The sequence below is a fragment of the Marmota flaviventris genome, chromosome 2 (assembly GCF_047511675.1).
Source record: "Marmota flaviventris isolate mMarFla1 chromosome 2, mMarFla1.hap1, whole genome shotgun sequence".
Classification (NCBI taxonomy): domain Eukaryota; kingdom Metazoa; phylum Chordata; class Mammalia; order Rodentia; family Sciuridae; genus Marmota; species Marmota flaviventris.
In genome coordinates, this window is record NC_092499.1 from 111524087 (window position 1) to 111543788 (window position 19702).

The 19702-nt window shown below is 34.2% G+C and overlaps 1 protein-coding gene and 2 non-coding genes across 15 annotated transcripts in view; 1 reads left to right on the plus strand and 2 right to left on the minus strand.

Moving 5' to 3' along the window:
- The window catches only part of Dpp8 (dipeptidyl peptidase 8), a 59716-nt gene that overhangs the window by 11717 nt on the left and 28297 nt on the right, over positions 1-19702 (minus strand). For 11 of the 13 annotated variants that reach the window (XM_071608388.1, XM_027925735.2, XM_071608394.1 and 8 more), the window contains 9 exons: positions 19056-19184; positions 17992-18053; positions 14887-14987; positions 13816-13993; positions 12669-12828; positions 8444-8523; positions 5381-5533; positions 4985-5120; positions 3911-4056 (listed from right to left, as the gene is read on the minus strand). In XM_071608388.1, coding sequence (XP_071464489.1) covers positions 3911-4056; positions 4985-5120; positions 5381-5533; positions 8444-8523; positions 12669-12828; positions 13816-13993; positions 14887-14987; positions 17992-18053; positions 19056-19184 — 1145 coding nt within the window. The remainder of the gene's footprint in view (positions 1-3910; positions 4057-4984; positions 5121-5380; positions 5534-8443; positions 8524-12668; positions 12829-13815; positions 13994-14886; positions 14988-17991; positions 18054-19055; positions 19185-19702) is intronic. The other 2 variants (XM_071608393.1, XM_071608399.1) reach the window with 1 other exon arrangement.
- On the plus strand, positions 13080-13181 carry LOC114085108 (small nucleolar RNA U13). The gene has a single exon (XR_003581402.1). It is a non-coding gene; the product is annotated as a small nucleolar RNA U13 (small nucleolar RNA).
- On the minus strand, positions 17606-17712 carry LOC114085129 (U6 spliceosomal RNA). Its single transcript, XR_003581416.2, has one exon. It is a non-coding gene; the product is annotated as a U6 spliceosomal RNA (small nuclear RNA).

Sequence of the window (19702 nt, forward strand, 5' to 3'; positions counted from 1 at the left end):
ATTTTTATGTGATGCTGAGAATTCAATCTATGTCTCACACATGGTGAGTGCTTTACCTCTGAGCCACAACCCCAGCCCCTTTTCATCACTATTTTAGAGTGTTTTCCTACTTATAAAATTTAGGGTTGGGGTATAGCTCAGTGGTAGAGAGAGTGCTTGGCATGCATGAAGTCCTGATTTTAATTCCAAGCACCAATGAAAAGTTTTTTATTTTTGTTTTTGTTTTAAGTTTACTATAAAACAGTACATCTTGTGTGTGCTGCATCTCTTGATTTCATCAAGATGCTACCATGAGCCAGGCACAGTAGTATACACATGAAATCCCAGCTATCAGGAGGCTGAGGTAGGAAGATGGAAAGTTTGAGGCTAGCCTGGGCAATTTAGCAAGATCCAGTCTCAAGATAAAATTAAGGAAAAAAAGGGGCAGAGGGCTACAGATGTGGCTCAGTGTTTACCTAGCATGTGCAAGGTCAATCCCTAAAAACACACAGGCACACACACACACATGAACACACACACAAGAAGCCACTTTGAGTGACTGACATATACCATCTATGTTTATGTAAGCAAACTCTATGATGTTTGCACAACAATGAAATCACTTAGTGACATTTCTCAGAAAGTCTCCTGGTCATAAAGAAACACATTACTATAATTAGCGATGGCAGACACTAAGTAATAAACAAAAAGAAGTTCAGATAAAAATTAGAAAGATGCCAGGTGTGGTGTTGCACACCTATAATCCCAAACTGAGGTAGGACTGCTTAAGCCTAGGAGTTCTGGGCTAGCCGGGGGCAACATACTGAGACCCGGTCTCACTAAAAAAAAGAGAGAGAGAGAAAAAATATTATGTGTATGTATAACATATGTATTGAATTATCCCACTATACCTGATAAATATGTATAATTATTATGTGTCAGCTAAATTTATTTTTTAGAAAAATTTAAAAACTAGTTTTCTAAAGTAGCTGTGCCATTTTTCTTTCCCATTGTCAAAGCATAAGGGTTCTCTACTCCTGGTCAATACTGGGTATGGTTAGTTATTTTAATTTTAGACATTCTGCAGATGTTTAGTGGTTTTTATCACTGTGGTGTTACTTTGGATTTCCTGATAATTGATGGTGCTGAGTATCTTCTCTTATATCTACTTGCTGCCATACATTTGTGAAATGTCTTTGGCTATTATTATTTTTTGCAGTGCTGGGGATTAAACTCAAGGCCTGATGCATGCCAGGCAAGTGCTTTACCACTGAACTAAGACACATCCCCCAGCTTCTTTGACTTTTTTTTTAATATATTTTTTTTAGTTGTAGGTGGACATGATGCTTTTATTTTTTTATTTATTTTTATGTGGTGCTGAGGATCGAGCCCAGTGCCTCACCCGCACTAGGCGAGCACTCTACCCCTGAGCCACAACCCCAGCCCTTGACTGGTTTTAAAAAGTTCAGTTCTTATTTTATTGATTTCTAAAAAGTTTCTTATGTATTTTGAATATAACTGGTTTACCAGATAAAAATATCTATGTATAAGGCTCTAGGTCTTAATAGAAATTTTGGATACAAAAAGTTTTGAGGGGCTGGGGATATGACTCAGGCGGTAGCGCGCTCGCCTGGCATCCGTGAGGCCCGGGTTCGATCCTCAGCACCACATACAAACAAAGATGTTGTGTCCGCCAAAAAGTAAGAAAAATAAATATTAAAATTCTCTCTCTCTCCCTCCCTCTCTCTTTAAAAAAAAAAGAAAAAAGTTTTGAAATTGTAATAAAATCTGATTTGTTGTTTTTTCCTCTGGCAAAAACCAAAGGTGGGAAAAGTTATCCACGAGTTAAATAAGAATACTATCTTCATGCAGTTAATAGCTGTTGTATATTTACTGAGTTAGATTGTAGTGGGAAGGAGAGAGAGAGAGTCTTCCATTCTTTTGTAGTTTTGGATGTTTAATGCCACTACAACAACTGCCAAACTGGTTTTTCTCCTTCTGTTCTAGCTCTCTTATAGTCTGTTTTGCTCATGAAGTAATAGTGATGTTTTAAAAATGTCAATGACATATGACTACTGCCTGGTTCCTTATAATGGCTACCATTATCCTTCAGAAAAAGATCTAAACTTTTTCTTTTTTTCTTTTGGTGCTGGGGACTGAAACCAGGACCTTGCACATGTTAGACAATTGCTTTACCACTATGCTACTCTCCAAGTCCAAGATCTAAACTATATGACCTTTGAGACTTTGGCTTATTTGAGTCATGGCTATCTCTAAATTCATCTCACACCATTTTTCTTTGGTGCACTGTATCTTATTAGCTGTACCTTATTTCCTTTGGTGCATCTTATTAGCAACCCTATCAATTTATTTCTAACCCCAGGTTCTTGATATTTATTGTTTCCTCTATCTGGAATACTTAATGATGGGAAAATGATTTAACTTAATACACGATTATCATCGTTGAGATTTTGTGGCTCATGTAATTTTTTTTCTTTTTTTTGGGTACCAGGGATTGAACTCAGGGGCATTTGACCACTGAGCCACATCCCCAAGCCCTATTTTGTATTTTTATTTAGAGACAGCATCTCACTGAGTTGCTTAGTGCCTCACCTTGCTGAGGCTGGCTTTGAACTCATGGTCCTCCTCAGCCTCCAGAGTTGCTGGGATTATAGGTGTGCACCACCGCACCCGGCCTCATATATTTATTTTTTAAATATTTTTTTTTGTTGTAGATTGACGTGATACCCTTTAATTAATTAATTAATTAATTAATTTTTATGTGGTGCTGAGGCTCGAACCCAGTCCCTCACACACTCTAGGCAAGTGTTCTACCACTGAGCCTCGTCCCCAGCCCTCATGTAGTTGTTTTATTTTTCATGCTGCTTGGTACTTAGATACATTTCTAAATACAAAATAAGTGGGAATAATTATAAAGGATATTACTTAATCTAAAGAGTTACATGATGAAAGAAAAATTAACAACCAATTCATCTATCCAAAACAGTTTACTCTGTTGGTCAACAGCATTAGCCACATGCTAATATTTAATCCAGAAAATGGAAAAATCAAGTTGTAAACTTCCTACAGTGTTAAGCAATGGCATAGTTATTAACTTCACCAGCTAGTAAAGTATTTTAGTTTGCTTGAGAGATGTAGCCTTAGAATAAAGAGGGGAATTCAATAAGCTACCAAGAATTTCTAAATATATGACTTTTTATTTACCTATACATTTAACTGTTTAATTTCATTTCCCAAACAAGTTTCTCTACATAGAAATTAAGATATTTGGAGCTGGGGATACAGCTCAGTTGGTAAAGTGCTCGCCTCGCATGCACAAGACCTGTGTTCAATCCCTAGCAACCCCCCGCCCCCAAAAAAGAAATTTACCTAGTGATGTGAATATTCCACTCCCCTTAAGAGTTACATAGTCCTCAATGTAAAGTAAGAAACTATTTTACAAATTAGCCAATTAAACTTGGATACCTAGCAATCTGAATTGATAATTAGAAATAAGTCAAGAATAGCAGAAGCCCAAGACTGCTCAAATTCTTTTTTAAAAAAATATTTTTAGTTATAAGTGGACCTTTATTTTGTTTATTTAAAAAAATTTTTTTTTAGTTGTCAATGGACTTTATTTATTTATATGTGGTGCTGAGAATCTAGCCCAGTGCCTCACACATGCTAGGCAAGCACTCTATCACTGAGCCACAACCTTAGCCCATATTTGTTTATATTTTATGTGGCACTGAGGATCGAACCCAGTGCCTCACATGTGCTAGGCAAGCACTCCACCACTGAGCCACAACCCAGCCCTCAAATTCTTATCCTATTCTAAATAACACTAGATATTTTAAAAACAAATCACATTAAAAAAATATATATATATATGTATATATGTGTATATGTATGTGTATATTTATATGCCCACCTGAGGACCACCATATATGAACAGCACAGTTGGGTATTTCTTCCCAGGTTGTAGATTATGAGGCTTATATAGCATTCCATACAATGTAAATCCAGTAGTACTTTCAAAGGAGAAAATTTCTGGAGGGGTATAGTCAGGAAGAGGACCTGTGAGTAGGTAACATAGAGTCTGTAAAAGGAGTTCTTAATGGGAGCTCTGTAATCTGAGAGCAAGGAAGAAAATATCAAAACCCAGACCCCGCACCCCCACACTCAAATAACTGACCACCCACTTTTAAGGTAAGATAATAAAAAAATTAAGTAAAAATATTCATCTTGAAAAAAATAATATTGTCTTGAGCAACTAATAAAAAAAAGAAAACATATTAAATTATCTATCTCAAAAGCAGACACACAGTATTCTGAATAATCTTTGAAGCCTAGGAAGTGTTTCCATGCAGAATTATAAAAAATACTTTGCGCTAAGTTTAGTATAACCTATTCATGGTTAAACCATAAACCTGATTAGAAACAAGCACCTATTTCAATAAAGTTGAGGTGGGGGGAACAAGTAGCATATACCATATTTCACTGCATAATGGTCATCATCGTATTAATGTATATTTACAAGTATTCCTTGTGCCCTAATACTGCACCAAAGATAGTTCAGTAAAATAAATTATTTCCAGTAATACCAGTAATTTTTTTTTTAAATAAAAAGTTTCTTTTTCTTTTTTTCTTTTGGAACTGGGGGTTGAACCAAGCAGTGTTTAATCATGGAGACACACCCCCCAGGCTTTTTAAATTTTTGTTTTGAGACAGGGTCTCACTAAGTTGCTGACACTGGCCTTGAACTTGAAATCTTCCTGCCTCAGCAGGCTTTCTAGATCTGTTCCTGCTTGGAGTGAAAGCTAATCCACCTTATTGTGTAGTTGACAGAATAGGAAAGGTAGGAACAATCAAAAGCTTAGCAGCTCAGGGACAGAAAGGGGTGAGAGATGAGGAGACTTTGTTCAGCAAAGGTGAATATAGAACATAAATTTTTACACTAAAGTACTAAGCCTACTTACGGTCAGATTTAGGGAAAAAAGAGTACCTGCTGAATCCAAAATGGTGGCCCAGAATTCCTTTGTTTTGCAAGTATGGTCATCTTCAGGACTTGAAAGTTTGTAAAGGGACACACAGTGTGGATTCTTCTGGTTACTATACTTACTTATAAAGAAGTCACAATGCTAGAGAAAAGAGAAATGATTATGTTTTTCCTCAAGGAAAAATCAAAAAAAGGTTATCTGCTGTTATTTCTGCACTAATGTTATAGCAAGAGTATAGTAAGAGTATGATTAGGTACATATGTAACACTGAAGTTAAGGCTAAGTGTTTTAAAGCTTTTCCTAAGACAATGAGGCTTCTGCAGGTCAACTTTACCAATTTTCACACCATTCAAAAGGAACATTATATGAACAGAGGGTTTTAATACAACATAGACTTATACCTGGCTGATGCAGCAAGAATGGGAATAGCCACGGTCAGTCAACCTTGTCACCTCTCCAGGATTTACATAACTGACCACATACAGGTGATGTTCTAAAGGAGAGTCTTTGGTGCCTTCAAAATATACCAGTCTTCTGACTTCATCAACCTGGATCTGCCATAATAATAATAACAACAAAATCAGTACTAGCATAACCTCTAGCAAAGCCAGTAAGTAGTTCAACGACCAACCTTTAATTTTATTCAGAATTATTTGGTACCTTGACTTGTGCTTCTTTTTATTTTGCTACCAATGCTAGTAAGCGGATTGGTTTTGTTTATGACTTAGAGCTAACAACAGATACTGTCCAGAAAAAAATGAACAACTGAATTATACACTGTATATTTTCCTATCTGGTTACAACATGTGCTTTTCTTAAAATAAGAGAATTATTTTTTTTACAGGAGGAAAAAATACTCTAGACTGCAGCTTAGGTCAACCATTCATGTAAACTTGAAAGAAACTAAATTTACAAAAGTGTTTTATCTGGGGCTGGGGCAGTAGCTCAGTGGTAGAGTGCTTGCCTCAAACATGTGAGGCGCTGGGTTCAATCCTCAGCACCACATAAAAATAAATAAAGACATTGTATATACCTACTACTAAAAAAATATTTTCAAAAAATCTATAAACTGCAACTTTTTTTTTTTTTAAAGCGCTTTATCTTTAGTTTGGGGAATAAGTGAACTCAATCATGCTATCAACAGTGGTATAGTTTATAAGTAAGCACTGATAAGATCATCCCCCCCCCCACCGCCCAGTGCTCAATTGAACCCAGGGCCTTACATATGCTAGACAAGTGCTCTACAACATAGCCACATCCCAAGCCCTGAATAAGATATTTTAAGTCATCATTCAAAATTCAAAAAACTGCAAGTAAATTCATAGATGAATTCACTTAGTATTCTTCTCACATTACTGTAATAGTCTAAGTAAATGGCTTTCTTTTGCTGTTCATTTAAAAAATCTTTTTACCAGTTTAGTGTTAAATAAAATTAAAAAAAATGTTTATGTAGCAAAGACAACACAGATAAATTTCTAAGAGCAAGTATTTTTAAATGTCTCATTTTTTCCAGGAAACTACTTCTTCATTAGACATTTTTTGGATGGCTAAATCCTTAAGTTAACACAGCTGCTATACTAAACAAATGTTCAAGAAGTTAGGACTAGTTCTGCTCTTAAAAGTCAGGCCTTTCAAAACTGAAGAAACAACCAGTCAATTCCTCAATACCATTTATAATGGTTTTTAATTTTCTTTATGTAACTACTTAGGTTCAACAGAATTCAACTCTTCTGGAGGGCTTAATGAACAAATTCCTGGGCCATGCTACCAGAGTTCCTTATTTAGGAGGTCTGGGATGGGTCCTAAAATCTGCATTTCTAACAAGTTCAAAAGTGATGTTGATATTTTAGTGCCATCTCAGGATCATACTCTGTTGAGGAAATACTTTCAAGAGTAAAAGGTGCGGGCGCTGGAGTTGTGGCTCAGTAGTAGAGCGGACGGTCACCTAATCCGTGAGAGGCCCTGGGTTGGATCCTCAGCACCACATACAAATAAAAAGATATTGTGTCTACCTACAATTTTAAAAAAATAGAGTAAAAGGTGCATAATTTTAAGTCTCAAAGCTTTACTGAATTATTGCCATCAGGAATCTTTGAGTAGGAACAATATCATTTGTAAAAGCAGAGAAGAAAAAAATAAAATAAAAGCGGAGAAGGAAAAGGGTAATTAAAGACAAAACAAAACAGAGTATATAAGGAAAATAGAAGAGGCAAAGAGAGAGTCACAACACACAAAAATAAGCTTGACATGAAAAAAATTGATGCACATTTTGGTCGATTACAGAGAGACGTTTAAGTTTCCCAAATAAGGATCAGATCTGTTTATATTCAATTTGGGGGGTTTCCCTCAGTATTAGCTGACGGTTCTGATCCTCCAACCAACACACTGCATAAAAATTATATTAGTGTAATTTTCTGTTATCAGAACCTAGAATTCCCGAAAGATTTTTCCCTCAGGTGACAGGAACATCCAAGGTCCCTAAATGGAGGGAAAAAAAAAAAAAATATATATATATATATATATATATATATGGATATGTAATCAGAAGGCTATGTGAAACGCTCAGTGGAATTAGATATTAAGGGCTGTCTCTAATATTCTAAAGTTCTTACAAAAAGAAAAAAAAACAAATATAACAAAAACAAATATAGAAATCTGGATCTTCATTCTTTGTCCTAATCACCTTGGGGACTACAGTGAATTCTATAGTAGCAAGGATATGGAATCTATCAATTTGAGGAAATCACATTTCAGCCTTCACTAAATCCTGGAAGCATACATCAACTTAATTCTATGAGTCAGGCATATTGAAAGGACTGGAGTTTTTATAGAGCTAATAAAACTGGCCACCTACCTGAAATCTGAAACAAATGAAAGGTACTATAAAAAGTAAAAGTTTAAAAAAAAATAGAATTCATTAAATTGCTACAAAAAGCCACACATTGAAAACAAAACAGAGGATGAATTTCCCCCCTCTTTTCTATCAATCCAAGCTCTATATAAATGCTGATCCCTCTTTGCAGGTGGTGGATGAAAAATAAATGTGAGATAAAATAAATGGGTGAATAAAAGAGAACTACTTACAGGAATAGTAAATACAATTTCTAATGTAGGAAGGATAAGAGTAGTCTCTAATAGATTCAAAACTATATCCTAGCTCACAGCTTTTGCTAGACCCTAAAATATGGGTTAATTCCTTATCAAGAAGCAGCAATATATTTGAAAATGATGATCTTTAGTAACCAGAACATAACTAATACTAGGGTTATAAATTAGGTGAGATCTATAGTTTAAACTAAGAGTCTTCCTTTCCAAAAACTTGAGTTCCTTTAGGCCTTAACTTAATATTTTCAATTAAAAATAAAGACATTTCAAAACACTGGGGTCATATTAAGTTGTATTACTGACTTTTTTTCCACACAGTAGATGCTGACCAAACATATCAGTACAATAAAAGGACCTACATTAGATCCATGCCGGCCAAGAACTTCCCATTCACCACTGGTAATTGCTATTTCTTCTTTGATAGGACATTTGAAATCACCTAAAAATAATTACAGTTATAATTCAGTACTTTATACCAGCCTATAAGCAAATGAAACAACACAGAATAGTATTCTAAACTGTTTTTATTCCCCCAAAAGCTGCATTTAAAAATGTTTGGAGTAATCGGGCTGGGGTTGTGGCTCAGTGGTAGAGCACTCCTAGCATGTGTGAGGCTCTGGGTTCAATCCTCAGTACTACATAAAAATAAATAAAATAAAGGTATTGTGTCTAATTACAACTAAAAAATATTTTTAAAAAACGTTTGGAGTAATGAAAATGTTTTAGAACTAGGTAGAGGTAGTGGTCGTATAACAGTGTCAAGTACTAAATGCCCCTGAATTATTTATTTTAAAAGGATTAAAAAAACTACAGTTAGAAAACAAAATCCAAGTGATGGGTTTCCACAATACTCTGAAATAACAATAGAATGACCCATGTAGATAATGTGAAAACAGCAAAATAGATTCTTAGGGTAAAGTCAGAATATAACTCAAAAGCACCTGTGGTTACCTTTGGTTACACAGAGGCGTTAATGAGTTCACAAAGCATTTCTTCTAGAAATGGGACAAACTATAAGCCAAAGAAGAAAAAATTCAATATAATTTTTCTTCATGTGCCAAAAAATAAACTGGATAAGTTTTTACCATGCTATATGACAACATGCCCCATTTGTTTTTATGAGATTCTGTCTTGATGAGGCTCTCTCAGTGGCCTAAAGAGGTTAGAAAATGAAAATAATTTCTATTTTTCTAGCTGCTTGTATCTTGTAGGGAGTGACCGCAGAAGACTGCAAGTTTGAAGAAGAAGAATTTTTCTTACAAAAATTCAATTAAGTACTTTGGACTTTATGGATAGAAAATAAAACATTATTTAACATAATAATAAGTATTAACAGTTTCACACTGTAGCCATTTAAGGAAGAAAGAGTAGGGAGAAGGAAAATGAAGTAGACATAAAAGAAAAGGAAGAAAATTTGAACCAAGAAAGCTTAATGAAAAAGAAGAAAGAGAAAAGCAAAGAAGAGGTAGACAAACTGAGGAACCCAAAAATTGACCATGATGGGGAACAGAGATGTTCTAAGATGATAACAGCACTTTCTATAGTCTTTAACTGGGGTATGAAATTTTAAGTTATCATCTTATTACTGTTTCAAAAAGTATTGTTTTAGTTACTTACTATTCATAGTTTCTTTGGTCTTTATCATTAAATTTTGTGGAATTCCATAAGTGGATTTAATTTCTGAATAACAGAGGACCTGATAAGGACAATTTCACACTCAGGGCTAAGCTAAGACTCTAAGGAAAGAAATTTGCCATCTTAAATATACAAGATCTTGTCTTCCTTACAGAAATTAGGCTAAGGAAATTAGCAAAGAGTAGATGGTATTTAATTTGCTATTGCTGGTCTCAGGATGCAGCTTACTACTTCCCAACCACTAAATTAAAAAAACCATACTGAAAAAGGAAACCAATTAACTTAAATATTGGCAAATAACTTGAAAAGACATTTCTCCAGGAAAAAAAAAATACATACATACATATATATATATATATATATATATATATATATATATATATATATGGCTGATAAGAACACTGGAAAGATATTCAACAGGGGTTAGGGTTGTGGCTCAGCAGTAGAACGCTCACCTAGCATGTGCCAGGCCCTGGGTTTGATCCTCAGCACCACATAAAAATAAATAAATAAAATAAAGGTATTGTGTCCAACTACAACTAAAAAATAAATATTAAAAAAATATTCAACAACATTAATTATTAGGGAACTAAGTTCAAAATTAAGAGATACCATTTCATATCCACTAGGATGTTTATTAACAAAAACCACCCAGGAAAACAAGTATTGTAGAGGATGTAAAGAAATTAAAATCCCTGAGCAAGATGATGGGAATGTAAAATGGTATAGGTACAATCATTGGTGTCCCAATGGGATAGCCACTATGGAAGAAAAAAGTATGGCAGCTCTTCAGAAATTCCCCTTCTTGATACATATCCTAAAGAGTTGAAAAATGAGGGCCTGGAAGGTGTATCAGTGGTAGAGCACTTGCCTAGCATGGAGGAGGCCCTGGATTAGAGTCCCAGTGAAATACACAGACACAGACACAGACACACACACACACACACACACAAAAAAAAAAAAAAAGAATTGAAAGCCAGGACAGGAAGAGATATTTGTACACCCACATCCATAGCAGTGTTAATCACAATAGCCCAAAGGTAAAAGCAACCTAGATGTACACCTCATAGATAATGGATAAATAAAATGGAATATATACATACAATGGAATATTATTAAGCCTTAAAAAGAAAATTCTTTTTTTTTTTAAATATTTATTTATTTTGTAGTTTTCGGTGGACACAACATCTTTGTTTGTATGTGGTGCTGAGGATTGAACCCGGGCCGCACGCATGCCAGGTGAGCGCGCTACCCCTTGAGCCACATCCCCACCCCCTAAAAAAGAAAATTCTAACACTTGCCATAACATGGATAAATCTTAAGGACCTTATGCTACACGAAATAAGCCAATCTCAAAAGGACAAATTTTGAGTCCACTTAAATGAGATTATTTAGAGGAGTTAAATTCGTAAGAATAGAAAGTGGTTGTCAGGAATTAGAAGAGGAGGAAATGGGGAATTACTACTTAATGACTAGTCTGTTTAGGGAAAAAAAAAATTCTGGAGATGGGTGGTGGTAATGATCACACAACAATGTGAATGTACTTAATGCCACTAAATTGTACCTTTAAATATGATCAAAATGGCAAATTTTATGTATATTTAACCACAATTTTCTTAAAAGACATGTCAAGTCTAAATTATGAATGGCAGTAAAACATAACTTAACATGAAGTGCTTACTATTTTAAAACAAATTCTATTATTAAAATAGAAAACTGAGGCTGGGCATAGGCAGTACATGCCAGTAATCCCATCTACCTGGGAGGATGAGGTAGGAGGATTACAAATTCAAGTCCAGCTTGTTCAACATTGCATGAGACCCTGTTTCAAACAACAACAAAGTAGAAAACTATAACTCAGCTTTAGAAAAATCTAGGAAAAGTAATTGATGTACCAATTTATTTTTTCTTGTGTTGGTTTTGCAATGATGGGGATGGAAACCAAGGCCTTTTGCATGCTAGGAAAATGCTCTACCACTGAACTACCCCTAGCATCCCATTTCACTTTTTCTAGACTTACATATACATTCTACATTACATTTCCCAGAATAACCATGACTGTTTTTGTTGTTGTTGTTTGTTTGTTTTGTAGTTTTTTATTTGTTTGTTGTTTTTTTAAATACGATGCTAAGGATCAAATCTTGTATCTCACATGTGCTAGGCAAGCGCTCTGCCACTGAGCCACAGCTCCAGCTCCGAACCATGAGTTTTTAAAGATAAATTAACTTTAGTTAATAAAATATTTAATTTTACTTTAGGTAATTTAATTATGTCAATTTGAAGATCTATAATTATAAATTAACTTCAATGTAGAGGAAGAGTATGAGAAACACCTAGTGTGTAAAAATAACTAATAATATATAACATTTAATTTAAAAATTAAATTTATTTTGTAGTGCTAAGGATCAAACCTAGAATCTGTCTTATGAATACTAGGGCAAGTGCCACATCTCCAGCCCCCAAATAACATTTTTTAAATGTTAAAATATAAAACTATTTTTAATATAAAAATAATATGGGCTTATTGGGGCTGGGGTTCTAGCTCAGTGGTAGAACGCTTGCCTAGCATGCGTGAGGCACTGGGTTTGTTCCTCAGCAACACATAAAAATAAATAAATAAAATAAAGGTATCATGGCCATCTACAACTAAAAATATTTTAGAAAAATATTCAATATGGGCTTACTTTAAGCAAACTAAAAACAGTCAAGGTGAAAGTATAAAGCAAAAATAAGTATTCCCATTAATATTAATAATTTATTTTACATTCTTTGAAAACTTTGTTCTATTTTTGCACATGCATATATTTGTATTCTAATTTAAGTTAAATATTGTTAAGTGACATAGGTACTGATGCTTATGAAGAATACAAAAGAGACATTATATGCTCCTGTCTATCCCACCTTCTGTACCAACATTTTTTCTTTTTTGAATAAAAAAGGATTTCTTACTTGGGGCAGGCAGCCCACCACTGGATCGCTTATATTTGCTCTCCTTTAAAATGGATGTGATTTTATATAAATGACGGAAACCCGTTTTACATTCAGAGGCAAAAATAAACTCAATTTCATCTTCGTGAGTTTGGGGAAAAACATGAAAGATGTCGTGGATCTGTAAAATGAATAGCTTAATTTACTATACACATTAATGAAAATACTACATAAATAATTCAATTAAGCTAGAGAAGGAAGAATTATTGGTAAACGTAATTAAGAACTGCCAGTGCTAGGGATATGGTATAGTTACAATAACAGGTTTTGCCTGAGCCTTTCATATTTACTTTACTTTAGATAAAAGTGTTCATCCATCAAGAAATACATGCTTCCAAACGGAAAAAGAAAAAGAAAAAAGATATGACCAAGATCCTTTGGTTCATAAGTGCGATGATTGGGTGTTCACGCTCTTATGTGAGATATGCCTCCCTCTAAACTTTATTACGACATCGGTACATTACCCATATGACATGAACTTTGAGGGAAAAAAATATGACCAAAAACTTCTATGATCTTTGAAACATGGTACAGTGTTTGTTTAATGATACATATCTTAACACAAAATGATGAGGAACAACATTTTTTACTTATGTTTTTCAAAGAGAAATATTCTATCAGGGAAGGAAAACAGATGTTTGTCTGTTTAGATGAAATGCATTAAGCCTATATTCAGTTAGGAAGTAAAGTGGCTATATTTATTTTGTGTCTTATTTAAGTTTTAATGCTAAAATGAAAAATGCAAAGAATTAAAACCTGGTATATTTTGGTATAGTTTACCGACTTAACAGAGAGAGACTTTTGTAGATTAAATTCTGAAAGTCCTCTTAGAAGCAAGAAGGGCTGAAGATTAAGCTGAATATTTTGATACCTAACGTATCCAGGAACAAATTCACACCGAGATGTCATTGCAATGGCATTTACTTTTTATCTACACACTCTTCCATTCTAAAACCATCATTCCAACTGAAATATTCAAACTAAGGAAATAACATTCATAGTTCCTTTGAGCTTAAAAAAATGCATTTTGATAGTTTGCTATAAAACTTCATTTGCTTTAGCATTCTAAGGAAATATTTAGCCAAGTACAGGGAAAAAATGCATATACGTTTATCCAGATGTCTGTTGTTTCTTCATAGATAATGAGTGGTGTCACAGAATCAGGCACTGACTCGATGAGTCTCTGTCTCTCCATAGCATCATCTTCTACTGGGATAAATAATTCAGGCGAGATCAATACTATCTGTAGACGAGTTTGCGAACGATCTAGTAGGATGGACCAAGCACTATTTAAACAAATAAAGAAAAGCACCAGAAATAAAGAAGCTCTCAGAAAATGAATAATCCCTTATTCTCTTTCATGGCACCTATTGATTATTTCTATACTTACATTGAAAGAACTGCTTTATTATATAGTAAATTATTACTTATAAATAGCTAATTAAAAATACAGTTATTTTCAAAAGTTAAGTATGAGGGCTAAGCATATATATGGCTTAGAGGTAGAACATTTGCCTAGCATGCATGAGGACCTGGGTTCAATCCCCAGCACCACAAGAAAAAAAAAAAAAAAAAGTTTGAATAGAGTTTTAAAAGTGGTTTTCTTTCAATTTCCAAAATCATTATTGGCCTTTGAAACTGTTTTTGCCCTTTAGTGCCTACAAATGCCAGTCTCATAAAAATCCTGTTGTCTACATAAGACATAAGAACTATACGTAATTATTCTCATAAGGCTCTATAAATATTTCTGCCAAAATTATACGATTAAAAAATGCTTATTTGGGCTGGGGTTGTGGCTCAGCGGTAGAGCACTCGCCTAGCACATGCGATGCCCTGGGTTCGATCCTCAGCACCATATAAAGATAGGTGGATAGAGGTATTGTGTCCAACTACAACTAAAAACTAAAAATTAAAAAAAAAAATACTTATTTATGTGTGAGCCTTGAAGTCAGACAATTCAACCAAAAATAACACTGTAAACCATTAACCGCTAAGTAAGAGAATTAAAATGCAATACACTTATGCTGCTTGGATTATAAATCTGCCAGTTCCCTTAGTTCAGGAAAAATTCCCTGTGCAGAAATAATTATACTGCAAATTTACATGTGAAGGCAGCTCCCATTTCTAAAACTCTGGATCCTAAATTAGTTGTAAAGAGGTGACAATTTAACATACGCACTATTTTCCCTCAGGAGTCCATCCAGCTCTGGCAATATATTCAACTCCTTCAAAGAGAATCTCAAAAGGTTGAATTAGTTCTTTATCTATGACATCTGTAATCTATTAAAAAAGAAAAAAGGAATGTTGTTATAGAAGGTTTAGAAAAATAATTAAACTCACTAGTCTACTTAAATCATCATCTGTAACACCAGACTTCTTTTTGAGATGTAGGTATTTAAAACAGAACAAAGGATGCAGGAAAAAACAGCAGTAAGTGGTGAGTTACTTTTCCTGGTGCTTTTTATGCCTAAGAAAGTTCTAAACACAAGAATTAGCACAATCTAAACATCTTTTCCTTTAAGTTTATACTAGAAGAAAGAACTCTTGATAATAAATTATATAATCAAGTTTTAATCACTTTAGACTCTAGAATCTAAGAAAAATAATAATCCTCGGTTCCCTATATTTTAGTTTAAAATATATTTGTGTAATATATGTTTGAAATGCCCTGGACAAGCAATGTTTTTTTTTTCCTTTAAAGGTCTAGCAAACAAAATTTAAAAAATAAATACATGCTCTAAAACGGGCAAAGGATCTGAATAGATAGTCCTCCAAAGAAGATATATAAGTGGCTAATAAACATAGGAAAAAATGTTCAACTTCATTAGCCATAAGGGAAATGTAAAGCAAAATCAACATGAGCTATCACTTCAAACCCACCAGGATGGCTATTATAGATAAGATGGATAGTAACAAGTGTTGGTGATGATGTGGAGAAATTGGAAACCTCATACAATGCTAGTGGGAAAATAAATAGCGCATGCGGCTACTTTAGAAATCAGTTTAGCACTTTCAAAAAAGATTAAACATAGAGTTAACATATGACTTAACAGTTTTACTCCAAAGGATATACCCTAGAGAAATGAAAACATAAATCCACACAAAAGCTTGTATATACATATTCAGGCAATTTTATTCTTAACAGCAAATAAGTATAAACAACACAAATATCCATGAACTGATGAATGGATAAATAAAATGAGGTGTTTCATACAATGAAACATTACTTAGCAATAAAAGAAATGAAGTACTCAAGCTGGGGATGCAGTTCAGTGGTAGAATGGTGCCATGCATGAGACCTTAGATTTAAACCCCAGTATCACCAAAAAAAGGAGAAATAAGTACTAGAACATGGTACATTTGAAAACATTAATTTAAAAGCAGCCAGACAATGTATTATATGATTTAATTTATATGAAATGTCTAGAGATAGAAAGCAGATCAGTGGTTATTTAGGGTTAGTGATATGGGGAGGTTGGGTGAATGATGGCTAAGAGGTGTTGGGTTTCTTTCTGAAGTGACGACAATGTTCTAAAATTGACTGGTTGTCCAACTCTATGAATGTACTAAAAGCCAAGGAATTTTAAACTTTAAATGAGTGAATCGTATTGTATGTGAATTGTATCTCAGTAAAGTTATGTAAAAAAATTCTAGCAGAGAGAACTGCTTTTTAACTTGTGAGCATACAGTTCATAAATATCTGACTGACCACATGGAAACTAGCAGTACAAGAGAAATGTAGGATATTTAACCCTCCATAGATATTTACCCAATACAGAAGGCAAATCACTAGTTTTTTTTTTTTTTCTTTTAAAAAACTGTTTTTAGTTGTACATAATAGTAGAATCCCTATTGACATAGACAAACATGGAATATATTCTAATTCAGACCCCAGTACCTCTCCTTCCCCTTCCCTTTTCCCACCCCAGTTCCTTCCCTCTACTGATCTTTCTGCCATTTACCCAGTTATTTTTTTAAAATTAATTTCTTGTACACAATGGGGAGATTCACTGTGGTATACTTATATATGTACATTGGAAAGTTATGTCAGATTCATTCCACTGTCTTTTCTTTTCCTATCCACCTAAAATATTTTCTTGATCTCAAGAATATCAGAGACTATTATAGCAGGGTTTTAAAAATATATTTTAATTGCATGAATCATTTGCTGCCTTGTTCTTTCCTTCATGTTCCATTCAGAGAACTAGGCTCTTTGTATTAGGCACTTTTCAGGGTAGAGAACTACATACATAGTGTAAAGTCAATAATGAGTTGCTCTTCTGCAAATGTGGAAGTCCTTTGAAAAGAAAATGTAAAGAATTCTAGTACAGAACGGCCTGATGAACATACATGCAAATGCCCTCAACAGAATATAAGAAAACTGAATCCAATATCACATTCAAAAGATCATATACCACAACCAAGTGAGATTTAACCCTGGGATGCAAAGATGGTTTGAAATATAATAATCAATTAATGTAACACACCATATTAAGAGAATGAACAAAAAAGAGCACATTATCATCTCAACAGCCTAGAAAGATATTTAATAAAATTCAACACCATTTCATGAAGAAAACAAATTAGATATGGAAATAATTTATATCCATATAATAAAGTTCACGTATGAAATAAAATTTTTTATTCTAATTTGTTATATATGACACCAGAATGCATTACAATTCATATTACACATAAAGAGCACAATTTTCATGGTTATATACAAAGTATATTCACACCATTCATGTCTTCATACATGTACTTAGGGTAATGATGTCCATCTCATTCTACCATCTTTTTTACTTCCTTGCCCCCTCCCTTCCCCTCCCTCCCCTTTGCCATATCTAAAATTTGTCTAATCTTCCCATGCTCCCCCTCCCAACCCCACTATGAATCAGAAAAACATGGAACACTTCAAGAACTTGAGTGTTATCCTCGCACAGGGGCCATGCTAATCTTCTTTGTATTGTTCCCATTTTACTATATGTGCTGCCGAAGCAAGCACTAAATCACTAATTTTAACATTGAAGAATTAATAAAGGCAAAGAAGAAAAACTATTGGAAAGGAGTGGCAAACATGGATATCCCTATATTCATATCTTGGGAATCAGCAGTAAGTTTGGAAGTAGAAAATTTTTGGTCAACCTAAAAATCATGATCCATAGATATCTTGGCAAGTCCAAATCCAAAAAATAAAAAATAAAAAAAAAGTTATCAAAGGCCCTTACTAGATTGATTAGATTAGTTAGAGGGCACAGAAGTCAACTCAACATTTAATACTTACCCTTCCTTCAGCATCAACCATTATTTCCGACATCTTAAAAGTGACTTTTGGATTTGCTGTGCCTTTAGAAAGAGACATAAGTGAGTAGTAATGTATATCTAAAATTACTTGCACTAATTGAGCTAGATCAATCCTGTTTATACTTTAGTTAAGCTGGTAATACTGAAGATAGCCACAGCTTTTTTTTTTTTGTGGTGCTGGGGATTGAACCCAGGGCCTTGTGTATGAGACAAGCACTCTACCAACTGAGCTATATTCCCAGCCCAATAGTCAGAGCTTTATTACACAGGAATCTCAGGAGGAAATGAATGAATACAAAGGCCATCTTAAATTCAAACTTTTAAATATGGATATTAAAAGAACAGAGGCTAAAAAAACCTGAAGGATCAGTATGAAATAAAAGGAAATTCTGTACCATTTTAAAAAATGAAAGCTGTGAGCAGTAAAATAGACAAAAACTTACTAATTTATTAAGAACAGAATTACTAAAAAAACTTTATTTGGCAGAGAAGATACTTACTTTCTTTTTTTTGAAGGTATTGGGGATTGAACATTCTAGACAAGTGATCACTGAGCTACATCCCCTACATCCCCGCTTTTTTATTTTTTGACACAGGGTTTCACTATATTGCCCATGTTGGCCTCAAACTCGCAATTCTCCTGTCTTAGCCTCCCAAGTAACTGGGATTACAGATAAGTGCCACCACGTTCAACCACCTCCTTATTTGTTTCTCGAAGTAAACAGTGTTGTAGACATCTCCACTTTGAAAATAATCTTTTTTAAACATTTATTTTTTAGATGTAAATGGACACAACACAATGCCTTTATTTTTATGTGGTGCTGAGGATCGAACCTGGGTCCCGCCCGTGCTAGGCGAGCGCTCTACCGCTGAGCCACAATCCCAGCCCTGAAAATAATTTTTAAAATCTATTTTAGTGACAACACACTATCCTTATTAAGGTTGTAAATAACCAATGCTGACTACACCTTAGAATGACTACAGGAGGAAATCTTATTTAGAAGGGGGAAATGAATGAATACAAAGGTCAATGGAACACAGTACCTGTTTTAGGATAACGAAATGAATCTGCTCTCCTTGTTTCCAACAAAGGGGATGTAACATGAATAATTTCCACTTCTGATTCATCATTTTCTTCATATAGAATTCTAAGAATTTTACCGCCATTAGGAGCTTAAAAGGAATTTAGATATTGTAAATGTAGAAGAATTACTCCAGAAAATAATCATAACTAACTATTCCCTCTAGTATTAGATTTATTTATTTTTTTTTAATATTTATTTTTTAGGTGTAGATGGACACAACACAATGTCTTTATTTTTTATGTGGTGCTGAGGATTGAACCTGGGTCCCACCTGTGCTAGGTGAACACTCTACCGCTGAGCCACAATCCCAGCCTCACTAGTATTAGATTTCTGATAATGAAAAATAATTTGTGTACAAAATGTGCTACTTATTTATTTATTTAGTGGTGTGGGGGATTGAACTCAGGGCCTCACACATGCTAGGCAAGTGCTCTGCCACTTAGCCACACCCTCAGCCCACAATGCCTTTTACATATAAAAATATAACTTGTCTTTGTAATAGCAAAGGGAGTTACTGCTTACTCCTATTACTTTTTACTGGTTCTTTTGGGGGAAAAAACTGAAGATGATACATACATATTTTTTAAACAGGGGAAAACATTATTT